The sequence below is a fragment of the Octopus bimaculoides genome, chromosome 13 (genome assembly GCF_046866305.1).
Source record: "Octopus bimaculoides isolate indiv1 chromosome 13, ASM4686630v1, whole genome shotgun sequence".
Taxonomy (NCBI): Eukaryota; Metazoa; Mollusca; class Cephalopoda; order Octopoda; family Octopodidae; genus Octopus; species Octopus bimaculoides.
The window spans coordinates 54,165,410-54,187,909 of NC_142940.1; the positions used below are offsets into that span (position 1 = coordinate 54,165,410).

General features: G+C 38.3%; 1 protein-coding gene across 5 annotated transcripts in view; it reads left to right on the forward strand.

Moving 5' to 3' along the window:
• The window catches only part of LOC106867559 (motile sperm domain-containing protein 2), a 71,084-nt gene that overhangs the window by 3,524 nt on the left and 45,060 nt on the right, over positions 1-22,500 (forward strand). For 3 of the 5 annotated variants that reach the window (XM_089361791.1, XM_089361793.1, XM_089361794.1), the window contains exon 2: positions 4,055-4,115. In XM_089361791.1, the coding sequence (XP_089217917.1) occupies positions 4,055-4,115 (61 nt within the window). Of the gene's footprint in view, positions 1-3,780; positions 3,908-4,054; positions 4,116-22,500 lie in introns of those variants that run through there. The other 2 variants (XM_089361792.1, XM_089361795.1) reach the window with 1 other exon arrangement.

Genomic DNA, 22,500 nt, shown 5'->3' on the forward strand with positions numbered 1-22,500 from the left:
TCTATAATCTATGTATATATGTATGTATGTATGTGTGTGTGTGTGTGTATGTATGCATGCTTCTATATTATATGTATATGTGTGTTTATCATAAACTATGTCTGAAATAGATGTGCACATGCATACACACACACACACACACATACACACATGCACACACATACATACACACACATACACACATGCACACACATACATTCATGCACACATACGTACACACATACATACACACATACATACATACACACATACATACATACATACACACATACATACATACACATACATACATACATACATATACACATATATACATATATACATACATACACAGATACACACACCCATACATACATATATACAGTTTTAAAGTTACAATATTGATTTCTAATTGAAAAATGAAGTCAGATTTAAAGAATTGAAACTGTTACATTCATATATTTATGTCACGCACTTGTTTCTGATCAATTCTTTAATGATACTTTATTCTTTCAATAAATTATTATTATTATTATTATTATTATTATTATTATTATTATTATTATTATTATTATTATTATATTATGAACAAGATGGATATTTTGAAGAGGCTGTTTGTATATTAACGAAATGAAAATATTTAATGAATAATAGGGAAAGACAAAAATGTAAACTAAAATATTCAACCAACAAACCAACCAGCCAACTTCTCACCCATCTGTCCATTTGTTTGTCCATTTTTCTATTTGTCCAGCCAATCTGCCCTCCATCCATCCATCCATCCATCCAGCTAGTCAAATTACCAGCCTACCCTCCCTCCCTTCATCTATCCATCCATCCATCCGTCCATCTGTCCATCCATCTATCTGTCTTTAAATCCCTCCGTCTGTTTGTCCATCTGTCCATTTATCCAGCCAGCTAGCCAGTCAACTAGCCAGCTAGCTATCTGTTGTGCAATTGAAAGACACCTTATCTGATGGCTTTATTCAACATAAAACTTCAATTAACAGCAAAACACTTATCCAAGAATGGAGACAGCACACAACTGATTACATTTATACAATAAAATTCATCAAAACTTGTTAATCCTTGTGAACAACTTCCTCTATTATCATGAGACTGCATGTAAAGCTTGTCAATGGAGGAAATACTGAATGTGAATCTTGTCTTCTTTTTATAATTATTTAGTCCATTTTTTGGGGTCAGTTCATTTCTAGAATTATTCCAAATTCCTTCATGTTTGTAAGGAAGAATTCACTGGACCAAGCTACAGAGCTTGTAATAAATGGTTTTTGCAACAATCTTACTCTCTTGATAATGTTTTAAATTCACAAATCCAAAATACTAGAACATGGAAACTATCAAGAACCCAAAGGAAGAGGTTCATCAGAATTGGGCCCTTAGTGGGGTCCCTAGGCAATTGCCCAGTGTACCCATGCCTTACAATGACACTACTGGCAACATTGTTTTTTTTTTTGGTCAACCTTTCAATGTTTGAATCTCATATTTTCTGATTGTTTGTGTGTTGGTGCTAAATATCTCATCTGGCATAGGTTGGACAGTTTGACAGGAGGTGGAAAGCTGGAGGGCTGCTCCAGATTTCATTGTCTGCTTTGACATGGTTTCTCTGGCTGGATGCCCTTCCTAATGCCAACCACTCAACAGAGCGGCACTGACATCAGCTGAGTCATCAAGTAACTTGCAAGATGATGACTTCTCAGCTGGGAGAGGGAATGGAACTGCAGGAGGCGACTTTGTTCCAGGTGAGAGGTTAGAGTATAAAAGAGGGATACAGATAGGTGTCTCAATGTACTGGAGATACTTGGCTGCATCAGTGGGAAAAGAAAGAAGAGGAAGGAGAGATATAGTTTGCTATGGTAGATATGTTAGAGCATGAAGAGTGTGCAGACAGGCATGAGAGAGTGAGAGAGAGAGAGAGAGAGAGAGAAGAGAGAGAGAGAGAGAGAGAGAGAGAGAGAGAGAGAGAGAGAGAGAGAGAGAGAGAGAGAGAGAGAGAGAAGAGAGAGAGAGTAGGGGCCTATAGTTTCTTTGATATTGTAGTAGCAAACATAAATTGTTTGCATGAATTCCACATCATCAGTTAGAGAATCTATCTAGTTGATGCAAACATAGCATTTCAGAAAACCTGTTCCAGGATCATACAACAAAAGAACTCAGGTCACCATAGGAAGGCAATGGGAATAATCCAGAAGTTTCTCATTGAATTAGCATTGGTTACAGCATGCAATAATGACTGGAGTGCATAGGCATCATTAGTGAGAAGACTTTGCCAGGCAGCTTGCATGGCCTTAAACCTAGCATGATTGCTTTCAAAAATACTTTATTGAATCTCTCCAGCAGTTCATTACTTTGGGGGTCATGATTAGTGGTTTTGATCCATGATATTCCTTCATTAGTGAGAAATTCATGCTGTTATAAAAGAGGTTTTACAAACATAGTAAATGTAAATTAGCAAACCATAAATAGAAAACAACCGGTAAGGATAGTTAGTGTTTGGTGTGAACTATGATATCATCTATGAGCTTAAGAAAATATTGATTCTAGTCGATACAAGAATGTGGTCCTTTGAAGTTGGTGTTTAGCTGTTCAAAAGTTTGAGTAACCTTTATGAAGTGCTTTTTGTATGGTCTGTGAATTTTATAGCTTGTTTTCCATGCATACATTACATGAGGCAACCATTTGTTGGACATCATCTGTGGAATATGGCATGTTTTTCAGGCTCACAAAGTGATGCAAACGAAGAATCCTTTATCGGCAGGACACAGTGTGAAGCTCAGCTAGAGGCTCATGATCTTGAAGTGTTGTCTCACAATGCAAATTTCTTTCCCTACAGCCTTGCAATCAATTTACTCTGCTGATTAAGAATAAAGAGAGTAATGTGATCTAGTGGCAACAGGATGGCAATCAAATGTCAGGTTTAACAAATAAGGCCGGAGAATTGATGTATTAGCTACTAAATCCACAAATAACAAGAAAAGATAAATCACTTCCTAGCTACACTGTTATGAAACTTCTGAAAATTCTGGTCAAGAATGATGTCAGAACACCACTGGGGAAATACAGACCAATGTACATTATTAAAAGATCCACTGGTCATCCAACAAGAGGCGAATGTTTAACAGAGATTGAAGCAATGGTACTAAAAATAGAATTTATCTATTGCTAAAATATATAGTGAGTGGCATTTAACTAAATCAAGATGGACAAAACTTTCAGAGTTATAACCCTCTAATAAGTCATCAGCTTATCAATATGATCCCTGAGATAGCAGGTGATATTGATTGACTGATGAAAGTAGTGGCAACATCGGTAGATGATGAAGAGGCAGTTATGGCACATTTTAGAGAAGTGACTCTTCTTTTGGCTCTTATGACACAGAAGATGTGTGTCATCATGTACAGGATATCCAGACATCAGATGCTTTGAAAACACCCAAGAAAATTACTGCTTATTATGATCACTCGGATGGGATCTAGGCATTTTTCATAAGGTATAATTTGGTCACAACCTGATCTTCCTTCGATAGCTAAATAATTAATTTAATCTATCGTTTGGGCCAATTATTTTGTAGAATAATAAATTCTTTTACGCTTGTAGCAAGAAAGTCACTGGTTCAACCTATGTAGCTTGCAGTAAATGTTTTTCACAAATCTATCTGTTTGTCTGACTCTATCTCCGTATTAGTCTATTCATTCATCACTTCCTCTATATGAGTATCCATCAAGCTCCATCCATATCTGCCTTTTAATCTATCCATCCAACCAACCCTTCTTCTATCAATCCACCCAACCAACCCTTCTCCTATCAATCCATCTTAATCCATCAGTAGTCACCAAACTAGTTACCTCCCTTACTAGAAGTCTTTAGATAGCCGTCGAATATGGCGGCGGGAGACTTTGACGACGACGTAAGTTCTTGTTGTTGTTGTTTTGACTGCTGTTATCTTTTGTCACTTTATACCGTGTTAACTGTTGCTCTTCCGTTCTTGTTACCCGACAAAAATATAACAAATCAGGTCATCTAAACATTAGTCTGTCGCTTGCATTTGTTGTAGGAGCCGGCCACGCCGGACCACATGTCGTCTGTAAGACAAGTATTTCTGGACAAATATCGAGGTAAGTGAAACATCTTCTCTTGTCTTTTACTTTATTGTTGTCATCAGATGTCAGAGGAGCCAAAACGAAGGGAACACAATCACTTGATTTTATTGAAGCTATTGCTTTTCTCTCTTGTTTTGTCACACAAGTCTTCATGATTATTTATTACTTTCTGTCACTGTTTTCATCTCTCCATCTCTCTCTCTTTCGCTATCCTCTTCTCTATCTCCTTGTCTTTAACTCTCTCTCTCTCTCTCTCTTTCTGCCTATCCGTCTCTGTCTAAATCGTAGTATCCTCCAATCAGTCATTTACAATCAATCTTTCTTTCTCTCTTTCGTCTCCATCTCTCTAGCAACGCCCCTTCCATTGCTATATGTCAGTACACACACACACATACACACACACACATATACACATACACAGGGACACACATATACACATACACACCCACATATGTATAGAAACACGCACACACGTCACCCGTTTCTAAGCATCCCTTCATCTGAAGATTTGTCACTGAAGATGGAGCAATTTAATTCTGATTTACAGTTTTCTTAGATTTTATATTACCATTTTTATGAAATATCCTTATCTTTACTGTATATGAATATGTGTATACGTACGTACATTCATTCATGCATACATACAGACTGGTACCTGTATGTTTGTCTGTAAATATATATAAATGCCCGTGTATGAATATGTATGTAAACGTGAAGATATCTGTGTGTGTGCGTGTATATATATATATATCATATATATATATTATATATTATATATATATATATATATATATATATATATATATATATATATATATATATATATATATAAACATACGCAAACGCAACAGCATGTCATTATTAATAGTTGGTGATGATGTTTTGGATATTTTGTTTACTTTTGTCTGTTTTCTTTTGTTGCAGTCATCTGACAACTCTTCGCATATTCACTGCGACAATTATTTCAACTCACACTGCACACAGTTTCCATCTATCTATCTATCTATCTATCCGTCTATCTATCTATCTATCTATCTATCTATCTAATATATTTATATATTTAATTATATTTATATATTTAACTATATAAAGCTCTCTCTCTCCCATTTGTATGTATGTATGTATGTATGTATGTATCTATCTCTCTCTCTATCCATCTACACATACGTACATAATACATACATACATACATACATTCACATACCTGTGTCTGAGTATGTAGCTATACACATATACGCGCTCACACAAAGATCGTCTAAATGTCTGCGTACATTTACATTTATGTATGAATGTTTTACTGAGATTTTCTCCCACACACTCGTTTGTTGTTATTGTCAGATATCATGGTAGAAACTAAAACACTTAAAAACACTCCACTCAGTCCCCGAATTGCCACAATCCTTAACCATTTCAAACACCAAGCTCTTTACAGTTTCGCACTGTCATTGTTCGGTGTATCCAAGCTCTCAACATCCACCAGATTCTGTACCAGTCATATTATGAGGCTCATGCTTTCATCTCCATCTTATATATATATATATATATATATATATATATATATATCGGTCATAAGACATTATAATCGGTCATAATGTCTTACGTTTAAGATGATTCCCATGCTTTCCCTGATGAGAAGGTTACAATTTTAACATCAAAGATCCCTATGGATCACACAGGTTGTAATCCTTTGAAACATGTGTAGGAATAAAGTATGCAATTATAACATGCGTTTTCTCCAATCCTTAAATTCTTAAATATACTCAAATACCCAAAATTTCAAGGAGTTCCTGCCTTAAAAACAGGAGCTAACCACAGTTATTTTGTGTTCTTTGCTACATTGGTTTCTATTAACCCATTTATTCTATCAGAAGAATTTTTATTCATTAAGATAGAAGAAATACACATAATTATATATACACACACACACACACACACACACACACACACACACACACACACACACACACACATATATATATATAAACATCTTGAGATTGATGAAGAAAACCACATTCGATATTTTGTCTTGATTTTCTGACCCCTTCCCTCACTGGAATGACCTCTCTACCATTAGATATTTCGTATTGTGGGAATGATGGTGATGCTGGTAATGGTTAAATTGTTCTGATTGATAGACGAGGTTTTTTCTCTGGATCGTTTCCCTGAGGGGTCTAAAACGTGCTTTCGATTACCTGTTGGAGCTGGGTTTTTCTCTCTTTTTTTTCTGCAGAGGGAAGAATTGATAGTCTGGGTATACGTTTTAACAAGGGCAGCCCTACTTAAGTCATCTACGGTTTCATAATCAACCTGTTTTCTGAAAGTGAACTACAACGACCCTCCAAGATATCATCTTCCATCTGTGTGTGTGTATGTGTGATGGAGTGTGTAGAATTCGTGAAGTGTTTGTATTTCTGTGACCTGCTATTGAGGATGTTTGTATTTGTATGTAAATGACAGTCCACTTGAGAGTATACAATGTGTTTAGAGTCAACACACACACACGCAGACATACTCTCAAATATATGTGTGTGTACATGTATATATTTATATTCAAATGAACATATAAGTGTGAAGAGTATATAAACGAGAAAAATTCAAAATATGTTGGAGAGTTTATTCATTTATTTGAATCTCTCTCTCTCTCTCTCTCTCTCTCTCTCTCTCTCTCTCTCACACATACACACACACACACATACACACATATTTGTAAATATGTCCTTGCAGAGAAGAAGTAGACAGGAACTCCATATGCTGTACCCAGTGTAAGCTCTGGGTGCACCAGAGATGGAGTGGACTCCCATACAGGCTGAGAGGAAGCAGGCTTTGTATGTGACAGTTGCACTGTGATTATATGTACTAAAAACACACTGACAATAGATTCTTTTAGATGCTCAATAGGGGCACTAGAAGTAGCTGATAGCTTCTGTTACCATGGTGACATAATTAACAGTGGAGGTGGTTGTTTGGAAAATATAGTAGCTCAGGTAAGAACAGGTTGGGAAAAGTTCAGTGGGTGTATTGCCTCTGCTGGTAACAAAGGGCTTCTCCGTCAGAGTGAATGTCTGATTGTATGATGTTTGTGTTTGAGTTGTGAGGCTGCATGGTAGTAAGACGTGGACCTTGAATGCAGAAGACTTGCAAAGGAAAGAATAAAGTGTTGGCATTATGCTCTGATGAATGGGTTAGTGTACACGAGTCACAGAGTAGAAATGAGCTGAGAGAAAAACTGGGTACAACAGGAATCAGATGTTGTGTACAAGAGGGAAGACTGCGTTAATATGGACATGTGATGTGTAGAGGGGGGTTAGTGCTGCATAAGGAAGTACCTTGTATGCCAAGTGGAGGAGGGAGACTGGGGAAGACTTGAGACAAAGTGGTGAAGGCTGATCTGAAGAGGGATCATACCGATTGGTGAAACACTGTTGAAGACCAGACTGACCAGACAACACACGGCCTCTATCACTATTCGCATTTCAATGTGCATTGAAATGAGAATAGTGATAGAGGCCGTGTGTGTGTGTTTATATTCATATCCTGTCACCTTTTGCATCCCTGACCCTTCTCTTATTATTAATTTGTCAATGATGACCAAGGACATCATATATAGAAGAAGACAGGGACTGAAGGAATTGGCCCTGGACTTGCACAGTCAGCATTTTCTTTGTACCCCTGCAATCCTGTTCTGTCCATAGAAGGGTCTTGCACTTGCATTTTCCAGATGTTGAGGTTGATCTCAAAGCTCTTCAGTGGGGCTTTAAGTGTGTGTGTGGTCATTCTTAGTGCTAAGAAGTATTCCATCAGTACCTGTCACATGGTTGGGCCACCAGCAACTAAAGTGTTGGACACCCTGTAAGATGAAAAACTAAACTTGTCGATGGACAGATGAACTCAGTAGAGTCGATGGCATTGCTGACAGCTGTTGTCTTTGAGGTCTCAGACAAGATAATTTGTCAGCAATGGTTATACTCATCTTGAGTTGAAAGCTACCATGTATGTATGTGTGTGTGTGTATGTATGACTACATGTGTATGCATCTAAGTATGTATATCTATATGTAAATATGTATGTGTGAAACTATAAGATGTTGCCCAAACACTCTTCTCTGAGTGCACTGCTTCTCATAGCAGAAACAGCTGTAAGCTTATGAAGTGTATTACTTAATTTCTGTTCCCTATGCCTTGTGTCTCATGACAATCCTAAGGCTCTGAACACATGGTCTATTCTAGTTATCTCCAAAGGAAGAAGGTACTATAAACTCATAAAGCAAAATATGCCGAATATGGTCATGCTCTTTCGTCACTTCTGTTATAGCTTTGAAAAAATAACTGTTAAAATGGAAATGCATTCTCCAAAACTTTCTCTAAGAATAAGTACAAGGTAAAATTACTACCTGCTTTTTTAGCAAGTTGATGCAGGTAGTTTATCTCATCCCTCTCCAACTTTTAGTTCATGCAATTAAAAAAAACACATTATTTACGGGATGACCCAATATATATGTATAGGCTTGTTTAAGCAACAGGAAAATAGATCTCAAGACTTAAGTTTGTGTATATATATATATATGTATATATATATGTATATATATATGTATAATTTCAGTTATTAATAATTGGTTGACATTACAGAGTGACTGAAGGAGCATCATGCATTTGATAAGTGCCAGTTCATGAAACTCTTGGCTCTTGGTATGTGTATATACAAAGTGTATATATATACAAAGTGTGCATCAGCTTCTCTGCTAAACTATTTTAATATGAGCTGCTGCCTGAATATATATTCCTTCTGTATCACCATCATCATCATCATCATCCTCCTCCTCCTCCTCATCATCATCATCATCCTCATCATCATCATCATCCTCCTCATCATTATCATCCTCCTCATCATCATCATCATCCTCATCATCATCATCCTCATCATCATCATCCTCCTCATCATCATCATCATCCTCATCATCATCTCCTCATCATCATCCTCCTCATCATCATCATCCTCCTCATCATCATCTCCTCATCATCATCATCCTCATCATCATCATCCTCATCATCCTCCTCCTCCTCATCATCATCATCCTCCTCCTCATCATCATCTAATGTCCATTTTCGATGGCGGCATGGTTTTCACTGTTTAATTACATACGACAACTTGAAGAAAGTAACGTACAACATGACCTTTAGTGGAAGATGCTGGTAATGTAAAATCTTGTAACTTGTTTGCAGAAGATGCAGTTCTAATTCTTTTTGATAAGAGACGACTCCTCTACCAGAAATCCGAGAAGGTGATGGCTTGTCCATGACCCCGGCTACAAGGATCTTTGAACCATACAATGAAATAATGACGTAATTAGAATATAAGCCCCATACCTTACAATTCATGGAATACTTAACTGAACATGATCTTTTTTGTTTTTTAATTGAGAGAATATCTAGAACACACTCACATATGCAGAAAGGGAATAATAGGAAAGAGAAAGAGAGTGTTGGCTAGTAATAACGAAGTAACGATAATGTTGGGTTGAATATGGACGGATTCAATGCAATGTCGTTTCTTGTTACTCAGGCGGCAGGATGAGAGTGAGAGGATGATTGAGTGATGAATGATGGAAGTGAGAAGATGATTGAATGATGAATGATTGAATGATGATTGAATGATGAATGATTGAATGATGGAAGTGAGAAGATGATTGAATGATGGAAGTGAGAAGATAATTGAATGATGAATGATTGAATGATTGAATTGAGAGGATGATTGTAGAGAGGTGACATATTAATTGGAGGTGGGATAAGAGAAGAGAGAATGGAGTAATGGGGCAAAGTTAAATTGTGGAAAATTGTTTTTCATGTTTTATTCCAAGTTGAAATAGTCGCAAAGTCTGAAGAAACCGGTACTAAAATGTTCTTCATGATAAAATTATTTTAGCATTTTCTACCTTGTTTTATTTTCCTTATACATATCAACTTGTGTGTTACTTTGAAGGCATCCAGCTGTAGAAACTCTGCCAGATCAGATTGGAGTCTGGTGTAGCCATCTGGTTCGCCAGTCCCCAGTCAAATCGTCCAACTCATGCTAGCATGGAAAGCGGACGTTAAATGATGATGATGATGATGACATATATGTATATATATACACATAGATATATCTACACACATATATTAATGTTTGTTTCTATTTTTTATATATTTATAGTAATATTTATTTTTTATTTTAATTGAAGGGTTACTCTATACTTTTGTTGAGTACAAACATACACACACATACACACACAAATATGTATATAGACAATTACACACACACACACACACACACACGCACACACATTGTATGTTTCTATATTTCTCATTGAAATTCTGGTTTTCAAATATTTGTTTTTGCACATTTGGTATGAATGGAATTTTAATATCTATAGTAGTATGGGTGAAGATAATTTGCGAAGATAAAGCATATTTTGTGAAAAGGTTTTCCTTCTATCACCTCTGTTTAGTTTATAAATAACTTCCAACATATCAACTCAAACTATAATATGGTATTTTGGCTGGTATTTTTCTGGGGGAACAAAAAAAAAAAAAAAAACAAGGAAGAGATGGAACAAAGTTTGGTGACGTATCTCTGGAAGAGAATGCTTTTGTTGTAGAATGGGTTGAAAGTAAAAGAAATTAAAGCCCCTTCTCTTTGTGACTAGGTCCTAAATACATGAGACTAGATTTTGATCTGTGCCTTGTGGAATATTTCATTTTCAGTCTCATTAATCAGTGAGTAACTATGTGCTAATATAAATAAATTAGTATGTTGTAGTTTTGGAGACAGTCTAACAAAGCATACCACTGCTCGTTTCCTTGAACTTTGCATTATGTTATATTTACTGTTAATTATGTCATGGAGGAGGGAATGTTTTAGTATTACATAAGAAGGGATGGGCCTTTAGTTGCCTGTTCCAGTTATTAAAGTTTAGCTCTCATAACCAGCACTAAACCAGTATTAGAAATTAGTTGACGTCTGGACGAGTTGTTACTAGCACCACCGGTTGGGGTAGGTAGATGAGAAGAGGGAGTTATAACTATGAGATGGGGAGGGGGAAGTTATAACCTGAAATCAATTTATGTTCCAAGCAACATCTTATTAAGGACAAAGTATTGTTACTAAATTCTTCATTATTTTGTGGCCGAGTTCCTTTCGCGTGTTGGGCCTCACGGAGGCAATGACCAAGGCCTTTGGCATTATGTCTTACTTGAGAAGATGACCCATCAAGCCGAGCAAACTCGCATTCATGGCAGATACCGGTGTCATGCAAATGGCACCCATGCCGGTGGCTCGTAAAAGCACCCACTACACACTGAGAGTGGTTGGCATTAGGAAAACCATGCCGAATCAGACTGGAGCCTGGAGCAGCCTTTCAGCGTGCCAGCCCAGTCAAACTATCCAACCCATGCCAGCATGGACAATGGACAGTAAAGGATGATGATAATGATGAAAAGCTGCATATTTCAACAGAAATATGGTAACAAAAGGCTTGGGTGCAGCCTTCTAGAAGTTTTGATTTGACATAAAAGCAAAACAAAACAGTATTATTATATCTATTCATATATAAAATTGTGCCAGCATGTAAAGTGAATGTATAGTGACACTAATGATATGTAATCGTTATTAAAAGGTCAGTTAATATTTTTATTGCTTCATTATTAATGATTACATTTTCATCCCATATTGTGTTGTATATTTAATAAAATATTCTTTCAGGCAACCTGAAGTTGATTACATTAAACAGAATGTGTAGTTGCAGACTTGGCTGTGTGGTGAGACGTTTCCTTCCCAACCACATGGTCCTGAGTTCAGTCTCACTGCTTGACACCATGGGCATGTATCTTCTGCTTTAGCCTTGAGCTATAAGTGGATTTGGTAGGCGGAAACTGAAAGAAGCTGTCGTGTATATTCTTTCATATGTTTTAGTCATTTGACTGTGGCCATGCTGGAGCACCGCCTTTAGTCAAGCAAATCTACCCCAGGACTTATCCTTTGAAAGCCTAGTACTTATTCTATTGGTTCTTTTGCCGAACCGCTAAGTTACGGGGGATGTAAACACACCAGCATCGGCTATCAAGCGATGTTGGGGGGGACAAACATGGATACACAAATACACACACACACACACACACACACACGCCCACACACACACACGCGCCCACACACACACACACATATATACGACGGGCTTCTTTCAGTTTTTATCTACCAAATCCACCACAAGGCTTTGGTCGGCCTGAGAAGACACTTGCCCAAGGTGCCATGCAGTGGAATTGAATCTGGAACCTGTGGTTGGGAAGCAAGCTTCTTACCGTACACCTACGCCTGTGCCTATATATATATATATATATATATATATATATATATATATATATATATATATATATATTTATATATATATCTGAATAATAACACAGATAGGTTGTGGTTCACTTCAGCTGTTTCACATGTGTTCTTTATTGATGAACGAAAGTGTTACATCATGCTAAAAAACCATTTTCAGTAGGTGAATACAAGAAAGAACTAACTATAAGAACTTTTCAAGAAAAATGGACATAGTGCCAGATGACACTCCTGACCTGATTTTGGCAAAATACTTGATTCTTTCGTATCCTAAAAATTTACATATATATATATATATATATATATATCTGTGTGTGTGTGTGTGTGTGTGTGTGTGTTTATTTTCCAACACTGCCTGACAACTGGTGCTGGTGTGTATACGTCCCTGTAACTTAGCAGTACGGCAAACTAGTCTGATAGAATAAATATCAGGTTAAACAAAATATCAAATACTGGGGTTGATTCATTTGACTAAATTTCTTCAAGGTGGTGCCCCAGCCTGGCCACAGTGGAATGACTGAAACAAGTAAAAGATAAAAGATGTGGCTTTCAAATGAAGGAAAAAATGGATCTCATGATGTTAAAATCTTTTATTTTTTACTTGTTTCGGTCATTGGACTGTGGCCATACTGGGGCACTGGGTCATTCAGAGATACACACACAGATATAGACATGTACACATATACATACATACATATACCAAGTATGGGCAAGTGCTATAATGGATTACTAGAGCTGCAAGGTTATAGCCAAGATGGTAGTCATGGAGCCTTTGCAGATTTCCGATGCGGCGAATATATAATTGTTAAAGAGGACAACAAACGTTAAGGCAAGGCAAACATCTCAAGTCACATACAATATTATTTATGACTTGAGATGTTTGCCTTGTCTTAACGTTTGTTGTCCTCTTTAACAGTTATACATACATATATCTATCTATATATTTATATATATGTCTGTATGTATACACACACACACACACACACAACAGGCTTTTGTGGTGAGTTTCTGCCTAGCAAATCCACTTTGGTTGGCCTAGGGCTGTAATAGAAGACACTTGCCCAAGGTGCTATGCAATGGGACTGAACCCAAGACCATTTGGTCAGCAAACAAGCTTCTTAACCTCACTGCCACATCTGTACCTAAATGGTAGTAAATTTTCTTTAGACAGTGATTAGTTTTGCTAACTATTCTTCTGGTGCAATCTGGAACATCATCTCTTTGAATTTCATCTTTAAAGATGAATATTATTGTTTGCTAGTCTCTGGCATCATATTGGTTGTTTATTAGTATCCCATGTCATATTGATAGTGTCTAGAATCATAACAGTGTTTTATTGGCACTGTATTGATATATAGGTTTATATTAGGAGTGTGTTAGTAAAGTTTATGAAAGTCTCAGATCATATTGGTAGTTTATTGATGTCTTAAGCTACATTGACAGTTTAGTCTGAGGTCGTATTAGTGTCTGAGTTATCTTTTACTTGATCGGATCAACTGGAATCCTCATCGTTGTAACCGACAGAGTGCCACAATGATGTTATACAACATTGTAATACATTGCACAATATTATATCACTCTGTACAATACACACTGTGCAGTAAAATGGTTTTATTTTGAACAAAATACATAATATTTTGTAAAAACGTACAAACGAAACTGTTAGAAAAAGCTGGAAGTAGAGCACAGCCTTGTTCCCAATAAGCACACTTAACATACATACACACGCACACATGCACAATCTCAAGCATGTACATACACATGTACATTTGCATATAGAACATGCATGTTCTTTTATGCTGTTTACAAAATATTTCAGTAGAGTGAAATAGTAAGTTAATGGCATTAATTTGTGGAATCTGTGTGTCTCTTATTGTTCTGTTGCTACCATTTTTCAATAGCTTTTACTTACTCCATTATCTAGTGTTCCACAGATTTACTAAAAGTCAACTATTGAAGATGGTAAGCATTCTTCCCCCCCCCCTCTCTCTGTTGTAATCTTTGGAACTGAAATATATTTCAGTCATTGTTAATGTGGTGAGAATTTTGATAAACTCTCTCTCGTTAATCACTGCGAATTGTTGAAGAAAATGTGAGGGCAAAGTTTCTAACGTTGACTCATATCTATCTTTAATGTCTCATGAATCTGTCATTTCACCTTGATGATAACCCCATCACCTAAACACCCACACACGCACACACGCACACACACACACACACACACACACACACTGTGATAAATTAATTCTTGCTCTGTTGATTATCTTCACAAATTGGACTTTACTTTTGGGGTTTGTTTCCCATCTATACTAAATACCCTCCCTTAAACTGAACACTTTACCCCTGTATTCTGAACACCTCCCTAACCACCACCCTCCTCTATCTCTTTGTTCTGAACACCTACCTACTCAATTCTAAACACTTATCTCTGCTGGTTTTCTATACTAAACACCTCACTGCTGTATACTGGGAATTTCACTTTTCCATGCTTGTATGGATTGGATTGAATTTGTTGAAGTACATTTTCTTTGGTTAGATGCCCTTCCTGTCACCAACCTTTACCTGTTTCCAAGCAAGGTTATATTTCCCCACAGGCCAGACATGTTTTTGTGGGAGATTGGAAATGAACAACATTGCTTGTATGACAGTGATACTCATTTACAATCATCATGTGATGCCAAGACAAGGGTACATACACACACACACACGCACACATATACACAATGGGCTTCTTTCAGTTTTTGTCTACCAGATCCACTCAGAAAGCTTTGGTTGGCCCAGCAGAGTTATATATATAGTAGGAGACACTTGCCCAAGGTGCCACGCAACAGGATTCAAGCCTCATAGTTGGGAAGTATATCTGAAGGATACAAGAAAAGATGTGATGGTCACAGTTGGAAAGTCTATCTTCACATATCCTCTTGATCTGCACTAGCCTTGGTTTTTTTTAAACGAACTATTTCTTGGTGAAAGCACTTTTCTGCCAGAATCTTCTGCTATAGTTTTTCATTTCCAATATGACCAAAATTAAAAATATATTTCTAAATGTAAACTAGAATCTATTATTCTATATTATCATCACCATCCAGTGTTTTAAATCTGGGTTTTGTCCCTGTTAATGAGGATGGCTGGATTTACCTCAATGTCATAGCAACCAAGGTAGGCAGGTGTAGCCCACCCCAACCTTTGGGCTGGTGCCCATTCTCCCTTGCTATCATGAGGCTTTTTTGGAGCTGAATTTTCTATGGGGAGCATGCTCTTGCTTACCCCCAACCTCAGTTTCTAGACATGAGTGGTCCCAAGACCAAGGCCTCTACCATGATTTTTAAGAAATGTGGTGGGAAACTAGCTCAGGAAGGCAGGGACGCTACCTTCTGAGACCGCTTTCAGAGCCCCCTACCTAGGTAGTGGGGTTTGTGGTGAGTGGGGGTTTAAACAACAACAAAATGAGAGGAAACAAGAGTCTCCACATATATCCTACCTATCTATCCTACCTATATATCCTACCTTTTGTCTATTTAAACAAGAAACGCATGTCATAAACTGCAGGACAGGTAATAATTCATTTACACCAAAAAGTTGGTTCTAATCAATAGCATATTGTTTGTATGGGAGAAATTACAAGGTGTTACCTTCTGCCAGCCAAAATATTTTATCATTCAGCTGGTGTAGCAAGCTAAGTTTAATTTCCCTGATTGTTATAAATGGCATATTGACTTAATTATCGCTTCAATGTGTATGAAATTATCAACATATTCATTAGGACACCGAGTCAGTCGATTTTTACTGTTTGTATGTTTGTGTGTGTATGTGTGTCTGGGTGTGTGTGTAATATATGCATTATTTTTATTTGGTTGTTGTGCCCACCACCTCTTACTGGAAGGAAGATACACAGAGTTTATTTAGAATCAACAGTATTCTGATATATGCCAGATGTTTTCATATTTCTGACCTCCAACTTCCAACATTTGTGATGTAGGATCTGGTAATAACCCTGTTAAGATCCCACAAACGAGGTTTTGTAAGAACAACAAAAATTATTAATGCCATCACCACCACTGCTCCCCCCCCCCCCACAACAGTGCCGCCACCACCATCTGCCACTACTATCACCACCTTCACCACCACCACCACTGCTGCCACCACCACTACCAACAGCAACAACAATACCACAACTATTACCACTTAAACTACCACTACCACCACCAAAACTCTTACACCACTAACAACAACAACAAGAACAACACTATCCATACAACTGCCCAAACTACTATCAATATCATCAAGAGCAACAGTACCACCACCAACACCACCACCACCACCACCACAACAACAACAACATATGCTAGAAATAGCAAGTGGTGGCCTAACCCTCCCCCCACCCTGAAATCACAGCATAATTTCTTATTTAAAACAGGATACATTAGCTACTACTGTCCTAAATATTCCTGAAAAGAAGGACTTGTTACAATTGGAATGTCTTTCATCATATGACTGTTCAATCAAGGTTGACCTGGTGGGGGAGAGGTTTAAACAATGACAACGACATGAGAGGAAACAAGAGAGTCTCTATGTGAACACTTACTAAAACTAAGTAGCTAAGTCTTCTTTAAAGTGAGACCGCAGCCATGGCCAATGCCAGTGTTGCATGTCTGGCCCATTTAAAAGTACCCTTGATGCGTTGGGCGATATGATATACTTGAGAAGACCTTTTGAGTCAAGTAAAACGAAGATTGTAGCTGTGGCCAGTGCCCCCTGACTGGCTCCCATTCCGGTGGCACATAAAATGCATCATCCAACTGGCTCCTGTGATGGTGGCAAGTACAAAGCACAGTCCAGATGTGATCAATGCCAATGCCCCCTGACTGGTTCCTGTGCTGGTAGCACATAAAAAGCACTATCCAAGCGTGATCGATGCCAGGGCTGCCTGACTGGCTCCCATTCCGGTGGCATGTAAAATGCATCATCCGAACATGGTCGATGCCAGTGTGCCCTGAATGGCTCCCGTGCTGGTGGCATGCAAAAGGCACTATCTGAACTGGCCACCTAACCAAAGAAAATGTACTTATGGGACATAAAAAGCACCATCCGAACGTGATCAATGCCAGGGCCGCCTGACTGGCTCCTGTGCTGGTGGCATGTAAAAAGCACCCACTACACTCTCAGAGTGGTTGGCGTTAGGACAGGCATCCAGCTGTAGAAACTCTGCCAAATCAGATTGGGGCTTGGTGCAGCCTCTTGGCTTCCCAGACCCCAGTTGAACTGTCCAACCCATGCCAGCATGGAAAACAGATGTTAAATGATAATGATGATTGTGAAGATGTGTTACGTTATTCGGCTCATGATCATAAGGTTGTGAGTTTAATTCCTGGCGGCGCGTTGTGACCTTGAGCAAGACACTTTATTTCACATTGCTCCAGTCCACTCAGCTGGCAAAAATGAGATGTACCTGTAACTGAAAGGGGGCCAGCCTTGCCACATTCTGTGTCATGTTGAATCTCCTTGAGAACTATGTTAAGGGTATGTATGTCTGTGGAGTGCTCAACCACTTGCACGTTAATTTCACATGCAGGCTGTTCCATTCATTGGAACCCTCGTCATTGAGCAGATGGAGCACCAGCTTTTAAATCACACATTATCTTTCTTAAATACAGAAAGAATGCATGAGATAATTGCAGTCGTGTATGCATTTTAAAAAAGGCTGTTTGACCATGGCTTGATCAGCTCTGACCTGGGGCTAAACATCAAAGAAAGAAGAAGAACTACAACAACAACACTGAGGCAGTGAAGTTACATACCTTTGTGAGGGACACTAAACAACAACAACACTACTGATTACCTAACCACCACCACCACCACCACCACGATTTTAGTGCCACATATCGCACTATGTATTGAGCATTTGTTTGAGATGACTGACTCCCTTTAAAAAAAAACAACAACAACAGTTACTAATTAACATTGTTTAATCTCGTTAAGTTGTAGATTTAAGTGATGTTATGTTTACATTGCTATAAATATATAATTTCATTTCACACTATTTTTGTAATTTTTCTCATTGGAAGCTTTAGTCCAACAAACATAAGGAATCAATGTACGTGTGTGTGTGCATAGAGTTAGAATATGTGGAGTAAGTCAGCTTCTTGTAGTGTCGAGGAGTGTACAAAGTAGTCTAGTTTGGTTCTCAGGAAAAGGAAGACATCATTAAATGTGTTCCACATGTAGTGAAGACAACCTCTTCTCAAGAAGCCACTGAAGGAAGCCTTGATAAGGGTGTTCATTCTGCTAAAAGTAAGCATCTGGATTCCGCCGTGGTCAACTTTGCCTGTCATCCTTTCAGGGTTGATAAATTAAGTACCAGTTGCGTACTGGGGGTTGATCTAATTGACTGGTACCTTCCCCCAAAGCACTGGTGCTAGTGCCATGTTAAAAGCACCCAGTGCACTCTGCAAAGTGGCTGACATTAGGAAGGGCATCCAGCTGTATGAACCATGCCAAAACAGACAATAAGAGCCTGGTACAGCTCTCTGGCATGCCAGTTCCAGTCAAACCATTCAACCCGTTTTCAGTGATTACCAGACTAGGTTGAAAATATCTTGTATTAGATTGCTAAAGTTTCTCATATAAAATCAACATTACTTTACGACTTCATATAATTGCTAAATTACATTTTAATGTCCTCTGTTTTCAGATTTACTCTCTATCATAAAGATTTGCTGACCATCACTTGGTGTTAATTAAAATCATTGCTTCATGACCCTTGGTGGCATGCACAGGGATGGTGGTATTTGTAAAACATCACTTGGTTGTAAGAGGCATTGGCTTTGGTGGGAGAATCTGAGAGAGAGAGAGAGAGACTTGGAGTGATGAAACAACCTACTAGGGACATGCCTGGAGTAGGGCAAATATCTAATAGACAGAAGCCTGGAGTGGAAGAGACAGAGGAAGAGAGGTGGAGATACATTTAATTGAAATAAAATAAACCACACACACACACACACATGCATACACATAGTGTATGTAATATGGCTTCAATTATGACTGGAGTTTAACTGTGTGCATATGTATGTGTAATAAAGTGACAGATGTTATGAAGATGTATGAGGTGAGCTATTTCTCTCCACACTTGTTAGACATGTTGCCAATTATTGTGTGAATCATTGAATTTAGAAAGATTTTACACACCTTGATCATACCATCTACTAGCCTTCATGTCTCACTTATCCCTCCCTCCCTCCCTCTCTCCCTCTACCCCCTCCTCTCGTCACCATCACTAAAACACCCTTTCCATGTTTTATCAAACCTACTTCAACCCATGCTAACATGTATGGGATGTTTTATTCGATAGATGTACTGCATTGCAGACATGGTCAACCCATGCTAGAATGCTGGGATGTTTTATTTGATAGATGTACTGCATTGCAGACCTGGTCAACCCATACTAGAATGCTGGGATATTTTATTCGATAGATGTACTGCATTGCAGACCTGGTCAACCCATGCTAGAATGCTGGGATGTTTTATTCGATAGATGTGCTGCATTGCAGACCTGGTCAACCCATACTAGAATGCTGGGATGTTTTATTCGATAGATGTACTGCATTGCAGACCTGGTCAACCCATACTAGAATGCTGGGATGTTTTAATTGATAGATGTACTGCATTGCAGACCTGGTCAACCCATACTAGAATGCTGGGATGTTTTAATTGATAGATGTACTGCATTGCAGACCTGGTCAACCCATACTAGAATGCTGGGATGTTTTAATTGATAGATGTACTGCATTGCAGACCTGGTCAACCCATACTAGAATGCTGGGATGTTTTAATTGATAGATGTACTGCATTGCAGACCTGGGCAACCCATAACTGTTTGTGTGTTTCAAACTAGATATTTATACATCAATTGTTGGAGAGAAAGTTACATCTCTGCCAACTCTTAAACCATGACTTGCACTTGGCAGTATGTTGCAGCAGCAGCAGCAGCAGTAGTAGCAGTAGCAGTAGCAACAGCAGCAGTTGTTGTTGTAGTGGGAACCAAAATCAGAAGTGTCAATGACACATAAGAGTCAATTCCTGGGTTCTGAGCCAAAGAATGAAATCTTTTGCAAGGAATAAGAATGGCAACTTCTCAATTCCTGTTGATATATTTTTGATTATGCAGGCATGGCTGTGTGGTTAAGAAGCTTGCTTCGCACCCCCATGGTTTCAATTCCTCACAGCGGGACAGAAACTCTGGGCCAATCAATGTCTTGTGGGTAGATTTGATAGACAGAAACTGTGATGGAGCTCATCATATATATATATATATATATATGCATATATATATATATATATATATATATATATATATATATATATGTGTGTGTGTGTGTGTATATATATATATATGCATATATATATATATGTGTGTGTGTGTGTGTGTGTATATATATATGCATATATATATATATATATATATATATATATATATATATATATATATATGCATGTGTATAGATGCAGTCGTGGCTGTGTGGTAAGAGGCTTGCTTTCCATCCACATGGTTCCAGGTTCAGTCCCACTGCTTGGCACCTTGGGCAGGTGTCTTTTACTATAGCCTCAGGCTGACCAAAGCCTTGTGAGTGGATTTGGTAGACAGAAACTGAAAGAAGCCCCTCATATATATATATATATATATATATATATATATGAGTTCAAATTCCGCAGAGGTCGACTTTCATCCTTTCTGGGTCGATTAAATAAGTACCAGTTACACACTAGTGTCGACGTAATTGACTTAATCCCTTTGTCTGTCCTTGTTTGTCCCCTCTATGTTTAGCCCCCTGTGGGTAATAAAGAAATAAATATTTACTTTCCGTGAGGTGGTGAGTTGGCAGAATCGTTAGCATGCCAGGTAAAATGCTTAGCGGTGTTTTATCTGTCATTACGTTCTGAGTTCAAATTCCACAGAGGTCGACTTTGTCTTTCGTCCTTTCGGGGTCGATAAATTAAGCACCAGTTGCGTACTGGGGTCGATCTAATCGACTGCCCCCCCCCAAAAAAAAAATTTCAGGCCTTGTGCCTAGAGTAGAAAAGAGTATTTTATGTATTGTAGAAATATAAGCAATTTATTTGCTTATATTTTGTTCACAACAAAACCTTATAAGGACCCCTAAAGGCCATGTGGACCCGAGGGAAGGACCACTACTCTATCCTATTTCTGTCTCTCATATTCACCTCTTACCTTGACCCCCCCCCCCCCCACATCTCTCTTTCTTTTCCCACATGGAAAAATCATGTGCTCACTTCTTCAGCAAGACACTCACTCCTCTCCCTCTACCATACTTTCATATCCCTCAATGATACTTATACCTGCCCCCCCCCCCCACACTCAGTTCAGAGATCTTGTCTTGTAGGTATTTGGTGACGGCCCCCCCCCCACCTATGCTGGTGCCGTGAAAACTGCTCCCACTAGATTCTGGCATTAGGGAGGGCATCCAGCTGTAGCAATCATACCCAAGTAGACATTGGAGACCAGCACAGCCTTCTGGCTTGTCAGTTCGTGTCAGGACATCCAACCCATGCCAGCATGGAGAAAAATTAAAAAAGGGGATGTTAAATGATGATGTTGATGATGATGATGATGACCTTCACTCCAATCACCTGTTCTCGTTATTAAATGGTAAACTTAGTAAAGCAATGGTGAGACTGATGATGACATCAATAAATACAACGAGGGTGATGGTGATTAAATCTATAAAAACTGCAGTGGTGGTGGTGGTGGTGACGATGATGATTATGACAATGATGATGATGATGATGATGGTTATGATGATGATGGTGACGTCACTAACGGCTACATTGATGATGATGTTATCAATAACAACAATTAGTGATGATGATGATGAGATCATGTCATCTTTTAAAGCATCTTTTTGTCTCCTGTGTACCTTGTGTAATTTTGATGTTAATATTTGTTTAACTGGGGTGACGGGGGGTGGGGGTGGGGTGAGTGTGTGTGTGTGTGTGTGTGTATGTGTTTGTTTACTTTATATGA